Source organism: Tetrao urogallus, assembly GCF_951394365.1.
Source record: "Tetrao urogallus genome assembly, chromosome: 16".
Classification (NCBI taxonomy): domain Eukaryota; kingdom Metazoa; phylum Chordata; class Aves; order Galliformes; family Phasianidae; genus Tetrao; species Tetrao urogallus.
This window is the reverse complement of record NC_136829.1, coordinates 8,309,579-8,322,125: the sequence shown is the minus strand read 5'-3', so window position 1 is coordinate 8,322,125 and position 12,547 is coordinate 8,309,579. Positions and strand designations below refer to the sequence as shown.

General features: G+C 46.5%; 1 protein-coding gene across 1 annotated transcript; it reads right to left on the bottom strand.

Moving 5' to 3' along the window:
• Positions 1 to 1,354: 1,354 nt before the first annotated feature.
• LSM14B (LSM family member 14B) lies at positions 1,355 to 12,263 on the bottom strand (the record flags this gene model as incomplete). The annotated part of the gene is made up of 8 exons (XM_079543270.1): positions 1,355 to 1,526; positions 3,084 to 3,237; positions 3,412 to 3,582; positions 4,608 to 4,688; positions 4,802 to 4,972; positions 7,348 to 7,483; positions 7,804 to 7,967; positions 12,143 to 12,263. 8 exons carry the CDS (start codon positions 12,261 to 12,263, stop codon positions 1,355 to 1,357), a joined length of 1,170 nt encoding a protein of 389 aa, XP_079399396.1.
• Between the last annotated feature and the right edge of the window lie 284 nt (positions 12,264 to 12,547).

Below are 12,547 nucleotides of genomic sequence, written 5' to 3'. Positions count from 1 at the left end.
AATTAAACATGCCCATCTGTTAAGCTTCATTATATGGACTCCCCATTCCTAGTTTAATGAAAACATTCCATAGTGTTCCACCACAGTCTACTAGTGTACAGAGAACTGTTTGCATTTAGCACTATACGAACAAGGTACAAAGCAAGGCAAGAAGCCGGCGCTCCGGGCTCCTTGCCAGGCAGCCAATTGCTGCCAGGGGCTCTTCGCTCCGAGCACACAAGCAGCAGCGCCTGCTGCCCGTCCTGCTGGGGCACAGCACTCTGCATCCATCCCCCCAGACCCCGCAGAATTCCGAGCCGTGGAGGAGTGCCCAGCACCCTTCAACTCGAGGGAGGCACAGCTCCGCAGAGCCTGCAGGACCTCCACGTCAGTACTGGCTAACAAACAGTCGTACAGTCATTTCACACTACTACATGAGCAACAATCCAGTATTCCCAAGTGACAATACACGTAACTCCTCGGCACCAGGAGTCCATTCTTTCAGATACCAAGTGCTACTCCACACACGCTGCTGAGTACAGCAAGACCAGCAGCACCAAAGAATCCATTTGGTTACTCAGAACAAACAAGTTAGCTGGTTTATTTCAAGTGAGCTTTGGTTCCATGTTAAAATACCATGATTTAACTTCTTCAGGGTTCAGAAAAGGAGTCTGACTTTATGCTTAGACTACAGCAGCCTTTGAGAGACCCGAAAGAAGAACCATGTAAGTTAATCTGCACTTAAAAAAACAAAAACAAACGAAAAGACACCCTGAAGAAGGTACCCCTGAACACATTCCCTCTTCCAAAGAATATTCCAGCTGACTGTTGCTGGTCCAAAGTAAGTCCAGAATATAAGCAGTAGTACATGAAGTTCTGTCATTGGAGCTGAGACGGTAAACAATATGAACCATTTTCCCACATTAGTGCAGCAGTCAGTTGTTTTCTATGTACATTTTCATCCTCTCAGGAGAGATGTTAGAACCTACGCAGGAAAAAGGTAGAATTAGATTTGATATCCGGAGGATTGCCCCAAGAAAAAGCAAAAGTTCATGCCTACATATCACTTAAAAAGTTCAGCTAGAAAGTCTCAGCTGAAACAAACAGCTCTTGGTTTTTGCAGAGGTGAGCCCCAGGAGCCAATAGATCAATCAACATGCTAGAACTGCTTGTATTTCCTTCCATCACTTAGAAAGATGGATGAACAGTTAAGAGATGATAAAGAACTACTTTTCATTTACCTGCAGGACCGGAGAGCAAGAGGAGGTTGCAGACAGCTCAGGTAAGGGATAAGAAGGGATAAGATAAGGGATGCTCTGGTTAGGGAGAGCAGCTATTAACAGCTAAAGAAAGAAAACGCCGTTTACCTGTGAAGTTACACTCTGCCAGTACCAGCTCTGTGAGTGGTTTGGCTCCTCCTTGCTGCTCCGCTGCCCCTTCCACCTCGAAACCCACCACGAAAGCTGCGGCCACGAAGGAACCGTCCCGACACTCCAAACGTCTCAGTATTGAGCTTCCTTTCTTCAGCCCACGTGGTGCGTCTAGAACTGAATGGGACTGCATTCAGATTTAATACAGACATTCAATAACCCCAACTCACTCAGCCAGGAAGCCTCAAGAACCCTGTTTTCCTGACTGCCACTACAACAAGAACTGCTGCAGCACGAAAACACGAATTCAGCCCACATTTAGCAGAGGAACTTTTTGGAAGTGACAGCTGTTGGCTTTTACATGCTACTTCCAGACCAGAGAACTGTGGAAAGACTTAAAATATGATTGCACGAGGACTCGGTAGCATCTCACACCCAGTCTTGTTTTCTTGGCAAACACAAACTTGAATCCCATGAAGCCTCTCTGAACTCCTAGGAAGGCAGCCCTGTCACAGCTGAGGTTCAGTTACTGGAACAGCTCCAGAGCACCAGTCTTAATTCCTACCCAGAACCTGCCTACCCAAATACTGCCTTATGGTAAACACTTGGAAGAAAGCTTTGCTAAAAGGAAGCAGAAACACCAGGGGAATTTTACACGCTGACATTAAAGGGAAGTTTAACTTCATCAGGCTGCTCATGCCACCAAAAGACAGCAGCAGCAGATGAAGCCTCTCATTAATATTTGCAGTACTTAATTTGATGTTTCTACAGACAGACCTGCCCAAACTCCAGGCTTAGCTTGCTCCTGTCTGCAAGTTGCACCATCTTCAGCACAGCATGATTCTGTTGCCTCCTCCCACAAATGTGATTTTAAAGACTTTATTCTATGGGTTCAAAGTCAGGACTAGGAAACAGAATGGGATGCATTAAATACAGCACAGCCAGCCGAGGTGATTCCCCCACTGCATTTAGCATTGGTACGGCCTCACTTTGAATATTATTGGCAACTATGGGCTCCACAATATAAAAACATTGAGATACTTGAATGCACCCAAGGCACAAAGCTGGTAAAAGGGCCAAAGCACACATCCCATGAGGAACAGCTGAGGCCCTGCTTGTCTAGTTTGCAGACAAGGAGACCAAGTAACCACATTGCTCTCCATAACTTCCTGGGGAGGGAAAATAAGAGAGCACAGAGACTCTCTTCCTCATAATCAATGACAGGACATATGGGAACAGCATACACGCATGCCAGGCAAGACTTCTATAGATACTGTCTTCTCTAGAAAGGTGGTCAAGCACTGAAACAGGCTTCCTAGTGAGCTGGTTGATCTCCATGTCAGTCAGGGTTCAGGAGCCATTTGAACAGTGCCCTTACCAACTTGTTTCATCTCCTTGGTAGCCCTGAAGTTTAGGCAGTTGCACACTTATCTTTGTGGTTCCTTCCACATCAACTGTGCTATCTGATAACTAGTGATCCGTGTATCCTAGGTGGGGGAAATGTATGAGTGCAACTGAACTTACTGCTATTTGTTTGGTCGCACTGCACGAAGCTTGGTAACATCATCAGTGATGCATCAAGTATGTGACAACACTCCCTTCTAAAACCTGTTTTGATTTCATCACATTTTCTTCTTGCATTTTGAGACTTCTAGAAAGTTGCACCATGTTACACATCTAGGATTATGGCTAAGGCAGAAAAAAAAAAAAAAGCAAGCTTAAAGAAATACTCACCTAGACTTCAGTTCTGAGGAGATGTTGTCAAAGAAAGACTTGGATTTATCGTAGTAGCAGTTGGGTCCCAGAAGGTCCTCCTCTGCACTGCCATCATTGTTTTGAGTTGCCACTCCAGGGTCCCCTTTCTCTTCCTCTGTCTCTGCTTTGTCATCTGAAGATAATACAATGCATTACACTTCTTTGAGGCATACTGAAGACCCATCCGTTCCCTTGGTCCTTCAAACAAAATCTGAGATGCTGCCACACGTAATGATGCAGTTTCTCAGAATGAGTTTTCTATGCAAGGCTTACTACTCAGCACCTCGTATTTAAAGAAGCTACAAACCTTTAAAGTTTAGTTTCTTCTTGAATTCTTTATCAAGCTCCTCTCTGTTGAATTGCGCATTTGCACTTTCGAAGTCGAAGTCACCTTCAAACTTTATTGTATTTTCCTTCACAGCAGTTGGTCTGTTTTGTCCTCTAGAACGATTTCTGGTTCTCCTGTTTCCCCTGTTTCCTGAAAGCAGGAGAATTGAAACACTTGGTAATGTTAAATTAAGGGAAGTTAAATGACTTCCTCAAGACCAGAGAAAACCAGGACTAGAACTCAGAATCTTGGCTCCCAGTCCCATGGTTAGGTCACACCTCTTTGAAAGTAACTTCTATAGGAGTGCTATAGGAGACACATTACAGCAACATTTTAACTGTCTGGAAAGCATTCCTGCTGTCAGCCTTACCACTAAAACACATCCAACTTTTCTTCCAGTTGGAAAAAACAAAATAAGAGCAGCACCTCAAGTAAAGTTGAGGGAAAGGTATGGGGGCTAGGAACTCTATTTGCTACTCATCTGCTAACATGTTACTATAACTGGTCCACAAACCTGTCCTGATTGAGATGAACAGATCATTGGTTTTGGAAAACCTACCTAAGACTCACCTGCCCACAAAGGGATGCATACTTAATTGTAAAGAGGAAACCACATAAAGAAACTATCAGCTTCTTTTTGGAAAGAAAAACACCAAACTTGCAGCCTCCCTTCCACAGCGCTGCCTTCAAACTAGTTTGAAAACTGATCTCAACTTCTGCTTCCTGCCTTTCCTCACTTTGTTTGGGCAAGGATCTCTAGTTGAATTTGGCTTCACTTTGCTTTGTCCTATGCTAACTAGTCATCTCAAGATAAAAGCTTCATTCTAGAGAAGCAATGACGCCATAGTTCTTTTCATTTGAAAGAGCACTAGATATCTTAAGCAGGCTGCCCTTCCCAATAAGACGACATAACAGGTTTCAGAGCAATCCAGTTATTGCTGTCAGCTTTTAAACAAAAAAAACCAATTTATCTCCAGTGCTCAGAGGGCACCAGGATTTTGGTGGTTCTGTATTTCTGTGGCTCCAGAGCTTACTTTGTTGGGGAACCATCCCTACCCGGCCAAAGACTCACGAAGCCTTTCTTTGGTCTTAGCCTTCTGTCCAACAACGCTTCACTGACGCAGCAGTATTTGCCTTTATAAACCAGAACAAGTGTCTGTGTCAGAATAGCCTACCTGATCTTCTCCTCTGAGGCCTTCTGTTCTCATCATTCACCTGCCCTTGGGTCTGTACAGGCGTTGCCGGAACTGCATCTACTGAACAAGAAAGAAACTTCAAGGCACACAAGAACAAGAGCAAAGCAGTCTGGCCTTGCTATGAACCTTTGAACGACACTTGAGAACAGCACTGCAAAGCAGTCCATACACACCAGCTGTCTTGGTGCTGCTCTGTGGAACCTGCCGGCCGTTGCGTTGCACCCCGGGAGTTACTTTCACTGGCAGCGGCTTCTGTGAATGGATGCTGTCCACGGGGCCGGTCTGGACAGCCTGCTCTACCATGGGGCTTTTGCGGACAGGGTGAACGGAAGGGAAGCCAGCACCTGGAAAGAATCGCAATGACTGAGCACTCCTCAGAAAGCACCCAGCGTTATTCAAGCCCTGCCCACTTCTACGGAGCAAACATCGACCACAGTTACTCAAAACCTTGGTTGTTTATCGTTACGAGCTACGTTTAAGTGGCACGTAGGGAAAGCACTACTGCCAGAGTTCTCAGCTCACAAATCCAGAGCCTTACATCAGAAAAACTACCCGTTTATTTCTTAAATCAAATTAGACACTTCAGACAAACAAGCCAGGTCACTCTCCTATAGAGAGCTGATAAGAAAATCAAATTTCTAGCTGCCTCTCTGGTTATGGATTGTACTTTACATTAATCTGAAGCAAAACATGACCATTCTGAAGTTGCTCCAGAAGGCTTCCCCACTTTGTCTAAAAAAAAGTTTGCTGCTAAAGCCTCGTCACCTCAGCTACGTATCCCATTTTGTAAGCCATTTTTAGAAGCCCTTTGATTACTTGAAGTACTGTCATTGCTTATTGTTAGCTTTCAGACAAAGAAAACCTGAAACCAGACCAGATCTCAAAGTTACCCTTTTAAATTCCTTCTTGGTCAAGGCCAAAGTGTTACCCAAGACTTCTGTTGCTCTTCCATCCAGGCTTATTTATTCACACTACAAAACACGTAAATACTTTTCATGGTTTGGTATACCTTACACCATTTATTTTAGAAAGTGACAGTCTTCAGTACTCAGAAGAAATACTGCATTCTAGATTTAATTAGAAGTTTTGGAGCTACAGGCTTTTGTAGTTATGCATAAGAACTGCTTGGAAGCAAACTTTAACTGAATACACTTAAAGAGCAAGAAAAGTGAAAAAGCTGAAGAGTACACACAAACCAAGCCACTGACACTTCTGGGTCACCCAAGTCCACCTGAGATAAACCCAGTAGGTAACATCATGCAGGTTCCCAGTTATGCACACCTGGAAAACTTGCAAGGAGGACAGACACAGCCTAAGGATTATTCAGTAGCACAAAGCCGCTGCGCAAGTTCAACAACAGTTTCAAAGCTCAGTACGAAAATTGAGAAAGCACATACAGACAGATGGCCAAACAGAAAGCGGGAAGTTTCATGCCAACACAACCATACATGCTAATTTAAAAACAGATTTAACTAATTACCATGTTTAAACGCAGGCTGCACCTGGTCTCTCTGCTCTGAAGATGGGTCAGTCTAGTTATCTCTACTCAAACTCCTTCAAAAGTTCTTAAGCACAGAAGCAAGCACCCAGAACTGTTACCTCTGCTTACCACAACTAAAATTGCTCACTGTTAGTTATGCCTCACTAGCTGGCAATCTTTATAAGGTACATTGCCCCATCATGCACGAAACACATCCTGAAGTTTCCTAAATTACAGGAATACTCCTGAATTTTCTACCTGCCTGTTTATTTTTGAGTAGTAAGGCCACCCATGATTTAAGCAGTGTGCTTGGCTTTCTAGGAAAGGCCCATTAATTCCCTGCCTAATGCCTAAGCTAACACATACTCCTAGGGAGGATGCAGCACGACATCCCTAAACCTCACCCCTCTCCTGATACTTTACACAGGAGGATCCACATTCTTTCAGGATTCTTTACTTTTTCCATTCTCCTGTCTCTCTAACTGATACTTCTAGAGCAGGAGGAAGTAATGCTTCATGTGATGAAAAGCAACAACAGCCAAGAACAAACTCATTTCACTAGCATTACCCATGTAAGTACTATCACTCTAGGAGGGGGTTAACAAGAACATATTTTCAAGTGCCATGCAGTTCTTCCAAATATTTGGAGTCCTCAAACTGCTGTTACCCTTGGAAGAGAGCTGATGGGGCTCTGAAGACATGTCAGGCTCTGAAACAGGTTGTGGAGACGGAGAAGAACTAGGACTGGAAGCAGCTGCTGATGCTGGAGGGCTTACCAATTTCTCTAAAGAGATAGAGGGAAGAAGAGAAAGCAAAAAGATATATGGATAAGATACAAGGTCGTGTAACATCTGGAGGACTTGGAAAGAGATACAAGAATCTCTAGAACAGCTTTAGAGCAGCTTATTTAGTTCTCTTTTAGAACACAAGCTCTTTTCACACATGGGTTGTGCATGTGAGCTATGTCAGACCAGAAATGAACTGACCTCAACTGTTTGTTATTCGTATTACTTTCAGAGAGAAGCTTCAGCTCTTTAGTTTCTTTCTTGGGTACATGTGCATAAGTGAAAGATGGGCCTCCTTGCTATAAGAACATTGCAAAGTTTTTAACTACTTATTCACTGCTTCTTGCAGCCTGACATTCAGTATGGAACTCATTATCAGTTACTGCTATGTGGCTCCAGTGTAGCTGCATACAAAGACTGTACCTTTATTCTAGCAAAGAAAGCTTTTACTTACCTAAACCTAATGAAGCTGCGTACTGCTGGCTAAGTAAAGAGCTGGCAGCAAGTTGGCTGTAAGGTGGCATACCTCTAAACGGGCTGTAAGGCACATGTGGCTGAAAGGATGACGTAGAGGCAGAGCCCAGTGAAGACTGTAACAAGACAAAGCACATTTCCATTTACAGCATCCAGAAGTCACCTTGCTTCGGCAGCGATTCTCTACTTCAAGTACAGCACTGTTACCACTCAAGCAAACACTGCAGCCCTTACCTGCATTCTCAGCTGCTACACTAGCTGCAGTTCTGTTGACTGAAGCCTTACTACCATTATTTTAAACACAGAAATGCAATTCAGAACGCTCCCAAAAATCTGAAGATTCCTGGAGACAATGACTCCGTTTTTATCATTTGATACCAAACGCAGCCTTTTATCAGTGTTCCACCACATCTACCTACACTGCAGGCTAACTTACCTGAACAATGGCAGGATCCTGTGGCAGGGTATGCTGAGCTTTTGGAGGTTCACAGACAGTGATGTCTTTGATGTCACTTCCTCGAAAAATAATGTACTCATAGATCTCTTCCCTTGGAGGAGCAGGTCTGTCTGTGGGCCGGTCCTCGGTACCAAAGGATCGCACTTCAGCATTGGAGAGATTGCTGTTAGTTCAGCATTATCTTTGCAACATTATACAAGTTAAGACTTACAAAGTTAGGAAGTACTCCTACAATGCCTGCCAAAAGTAACAAAAAAGTAGGTTACCTTTCAAGTCCCAGCCCCCCATATCCCACACATCTGTTCCCAAAGACCAAATCTTCTAGCAGCCTGCATAAATGGAAGGCCAGGATGATAAACCAGTTGGAATGAAGTAGTCTACTGCAAAACTGAGGACTTCCCCACACTGCTATACTTCCTTAGTCAGCGCTTCTGCCCAGATCCTGTCCCACATATACATCCAACTTGAGACAACTGCCACCACAACAGACCACGAGGGAGGCCTCTGAAGCAGCAGGGAAAAGTTCCTCAGTGGCTTTAGAGCTCAAATCCATACCTTTGTTTTCATATTTATTAATAGCAAATTGTCTATCTGCATAAGAGCTTCCCATTTAAATTCTCTCTATGCCAATGGTTTCATATTTAGAAAGCTTTAAGTGATTACTCTAAACCTTAGTGCCTACTGAAGCTTCACCGAGTCTCAGCTATTAGAGCACTTGTGCAGGTACTAACCAGAATGATGTTCTACTTGGCAGTGGGAAAGAAGGCTGTAATTGACTGCGTGCCTACCAGGGAGGAGCATAAATTAACTCAATCCATTAAACAGGAGGAGGTCAGATTCAGACTTTCTACTTTGTTAGTGCAGGAAAACAAGTGGCAGTCACACCAAAAACCAGAGTATGAAACAGACTAGAGAACGTGCACGATCTACATGTATAGAGACTTCCTTCTACACTTTACAGAAGTCTATCAAGTCTGCTAGCACAGTTCTCTGCCTTTATGAAGCTTTGCCAGTTCAGATAAGCACCAGCACATATTAGCTTGATATATGCTTTTTGGCAGTGGAAGAGCTTCAGACCGGAGTTGCATCAGCCAGTTCCAACAGGTTACCAGAGAAGCATTCAAACTTTGAGCCAGGACACACTGAGTTTGACAGTACCTTTACAAACTCCATCCTGAACAGCCCCTTTGCAAAGACCTGCTGTACCACAGCCTGCAGTCCTGTGCCAGCCAGCAGCAGCTCCCACTTCAGAGCAGGAAAGATAAGTGCAAACGGCCTTGTCAGGTGGATGATAAAGGACAGGGAGGCACTGCAGCTCCCCCAGATAAAGGGTAGCAAGAATTGGATCAACTCAACCCCACTGCTTAGCATTCCCAGCATCCTGCAGGCATACTGACTTATCATGGGTGCTGATGCTTTGTAGGTGGAATACTCATCAGAAGCAGTCCTCAGATGAGGAGCTGCCTTCAGGTGGTTTCCCTAAAAGCAGCAGCTAATGCTGCAAGCAATCTTCAGGTTCCATCTGTTCCACATGGAGATGAGCTTACAAGGAGCATTAGCTCAGTGTACAGCAGGTCGATGCCAAACTGTCCCATTTTACCGTTGCTCTTTGGCACCTCAGCTCATACCTAACTGGTGCAAGTACAAACTGTCAGTTGCTTCCCTCAAACACAGCCTTCCATTAGTAACTATGGTATAAAAACCTCTAAGTTATTTTAGCTCTCCAGCTGCTGTTTGATCGTATTACAGCTGCAACCCAGTCAACTAGAAGCAGATTATCAACTGAAAGCGATACTCACAGACTTTTAGACACGAACCATACCACTGATATTCCTGTTCAAGATTAGCTTATTACAGCATACAGCTCATGGCAGCATATGCTACAGCCAACCAGGAGCTACTGCAGAATCCCACAGCTAGCTCAAAACACGACTTCTCTCAGCACCAGGATCAGCCTGCTGGTTTCCAGTTAGAGAAACACATGAGCTGTAAAGTCCAGAGCTGTTCAGGCAGCCTTTCAGTTGCCTGGTCCCAAGGTCTGTAACTAGAAGGGTAGAAAAATGATGTCCTTATTGTAGACAAAACAGCAGCGATGGCATTTGCGAGGCCTCCAGGAGTGAAGCACACCCACTCCCTGTATCTGAAGTGTTTAATGATTTCTGGCACAGCACAAAGCACAGCCTGGAGTTTCTGTGGAGGTCTGAAGGGCTGTCTCCCATGAAGACTTACAGTGACTATTGTTTACAGACGAACAGGAAATCAATCCCACGCTGTGCCACAGCTAGTGTTTTACAACAGCCTGCATTCACACGCAGGACTCTGTGGAGCTCAACCACTGAAGGGTCAGGAGGCATAAGAGGAGAGAGTGGATGTCTGGAAAGCAACTCTTACACAGATATTTCCTGCCTAAAATCTAGGGTTCCTTCAGACTTGTGCAGAACAGGGAGTAAGGGAGTGGTGCTCGCTAAGAACAGGAGGGTAATTGTGTATTGCATTATGGCCATTGCTCATAAGTGAAGCTTAGCATCTAACAAAACAGACAGCTGTCCTGCAGCACTTAGGCACGTGGAATGATATCCAAGGAGCTGAGTTGCTGCACGTGTCAAGATTTCACAGGAATAGCATACAAATCAATTGAAGTTTGCCTACTCTGAATAACAGTCTGAACCAGATTCCTTCCCCCAAAGTCCCTTTCAACCCAAGTTGCTCTTCATGCCATTAGGATGACAAAAAAAATAATCACAAGAGCGGTACATACAGTGTATCCTAAAGTCTTCTGAACCTTTAACACTGGCATTTGGGGCCTGGCAATTTACTTATCTAAACAGTGTTGACTACACATCAACAGTTCAGGGCTCCCAACCCCTTGGAGATGCCAGTTTCCAACTGCTGCTCACTGTGTTGAAAAGTCTGTCACAGCTAAGTTCATAATACTGACACTAATCTTGATACAAAGTCTCTGATTTTAAAAAGCCCTCTGAGCTACAACCAGCCTTCGCACTGTGAAGTTTAAAGCAGCACTTTTAAATGGGGGGGAAAAAAAAAAAAAAAAAAGCATTTTTCCATACACTGTAACTACTTCTTAAAACTCCAATTCTTCACAGGTGAACATTAAGAGACCAATAAATACAAGTGCTGCCAGAGATATTATACCAGGCACGTACTTCCCCACACCATCAAGCATTTTAATCACATATACCTTTAAAACACAGCACTTCAGCTCTGCAGCAGTGTTACAAGGAAGCCAGAGCCATGTGTGAAAACAGCTCTGCTTTCTGCTGAGCAAAGGCTGAAGGCCCTGCTGTGCACGCAGCGAAGGGATTGCATCCTTCCCACAGGCTGGTGCTTCATGTCTGGAGACAGCTGCTTTTAGAGCCTTGGACAGGTTAATTCGTGGAAATTTGAGATAACGCCCATTTTAAGCTTTAGAACCAACACCAATAGGTGTCAAATGTTCGCGTCCAGTATTATGCCAATATCATGACACTGAAATTTCAGGTCGTGGCATAGGCTGCCTAAAGTAAGCTGAGAAGAAGGCAATAATTCTAGCAGACAGACTCAAGAGACAAAAGATACTTGGCTTCTGAACGATCCTGATGGGCTGTCGAAGGCTACCATGAAGGTTTGAACTCACAGAGCAGAGAAAGACAAAGCTCGGGGAAACGAACAACCGACATTAGCTGGAACAGCCAATCTGTGCAGCAAAAGCAGTATAAAAACAAGACCTTGCCTGAGAGACTAAACAAGATAGAGCAGGCTTTCCCGATAGCAAACACAGGAGCTCCCAGCACAGGTGGCCATCGATTCCAAACCACACCAGCCAACCAGACGCACATCGCCGTTCCTGCCGGGGAGCGGAGCGGCGCCGGGTGCGAAGCTTCGCGCCCACGTGCGGGCATCGCGCCTCGCAGCGCGGATATCGATCCGGGCACGAACAAAGGCGGCCGCCGCGGCTCTGCCGTAACCCGCCGGGCCCCGCGCTGGGAAAGGCAGCCCGTGCAACGATACACCGCGTTCATTTTCCGACGTGAGCGCCGAGAGCCGGAACGGCCACGGCACGGCTGCTTTCCTAGCGAAGAAGGGAACCTCAGGCGGACGGCGGATCTCCTCGCGGGGAACCCCCGCCCGCCCGCGCGGCCTCCAGTGCTGACTCACCGGCAGCTCGCGCCGCTGGAGGCGAGCCGCTCCCGCTCCCGCCCCCGGCTCCGCGCAGCCCGCCCCGGCCGCGGCCCCCAGGAGAGCCCGGCCGCATTGTTCGGCCCCGCGCGCCCCCCCCCGCTCCGCCTCGCCGCTCCCCTCGGGCCCTGGCCGCGCTCACCCTTCGCCAAGGCCACGGTGGAGTTCTCGGTGTCGATGGTGTAAAGGATGCCCTCATAGCGGATCTGCGCCTTGGAGATGAGGCTGATCTTGCTGCCGATATACGGGGTCCCCGAGCTCATGGCGGCGCTCCGAGGGGCCGCGGCCGCGCGGGTGGCTGCAGCGCCCGCCCACGCACACTGCGGAGACGGGAGCCCCGCCGCGCGCGCCTTAAGCAGGGCGGAGGGAGACGGGCGGCGGGGGGCGCGGAGCGGGGGCGTGCTGCGGGAGCGCCGCGCATGCGCGATTACCGCTCGCTATTGACCAGACGGGAGACGGGGTCAGACGCGAAGGGTGCGGGGAGGAGAGGGGAGGGAGCGGGGGGAGGAGGGGGGAAACCCGGGGCCCGCGTCACGTGACGGGGGCT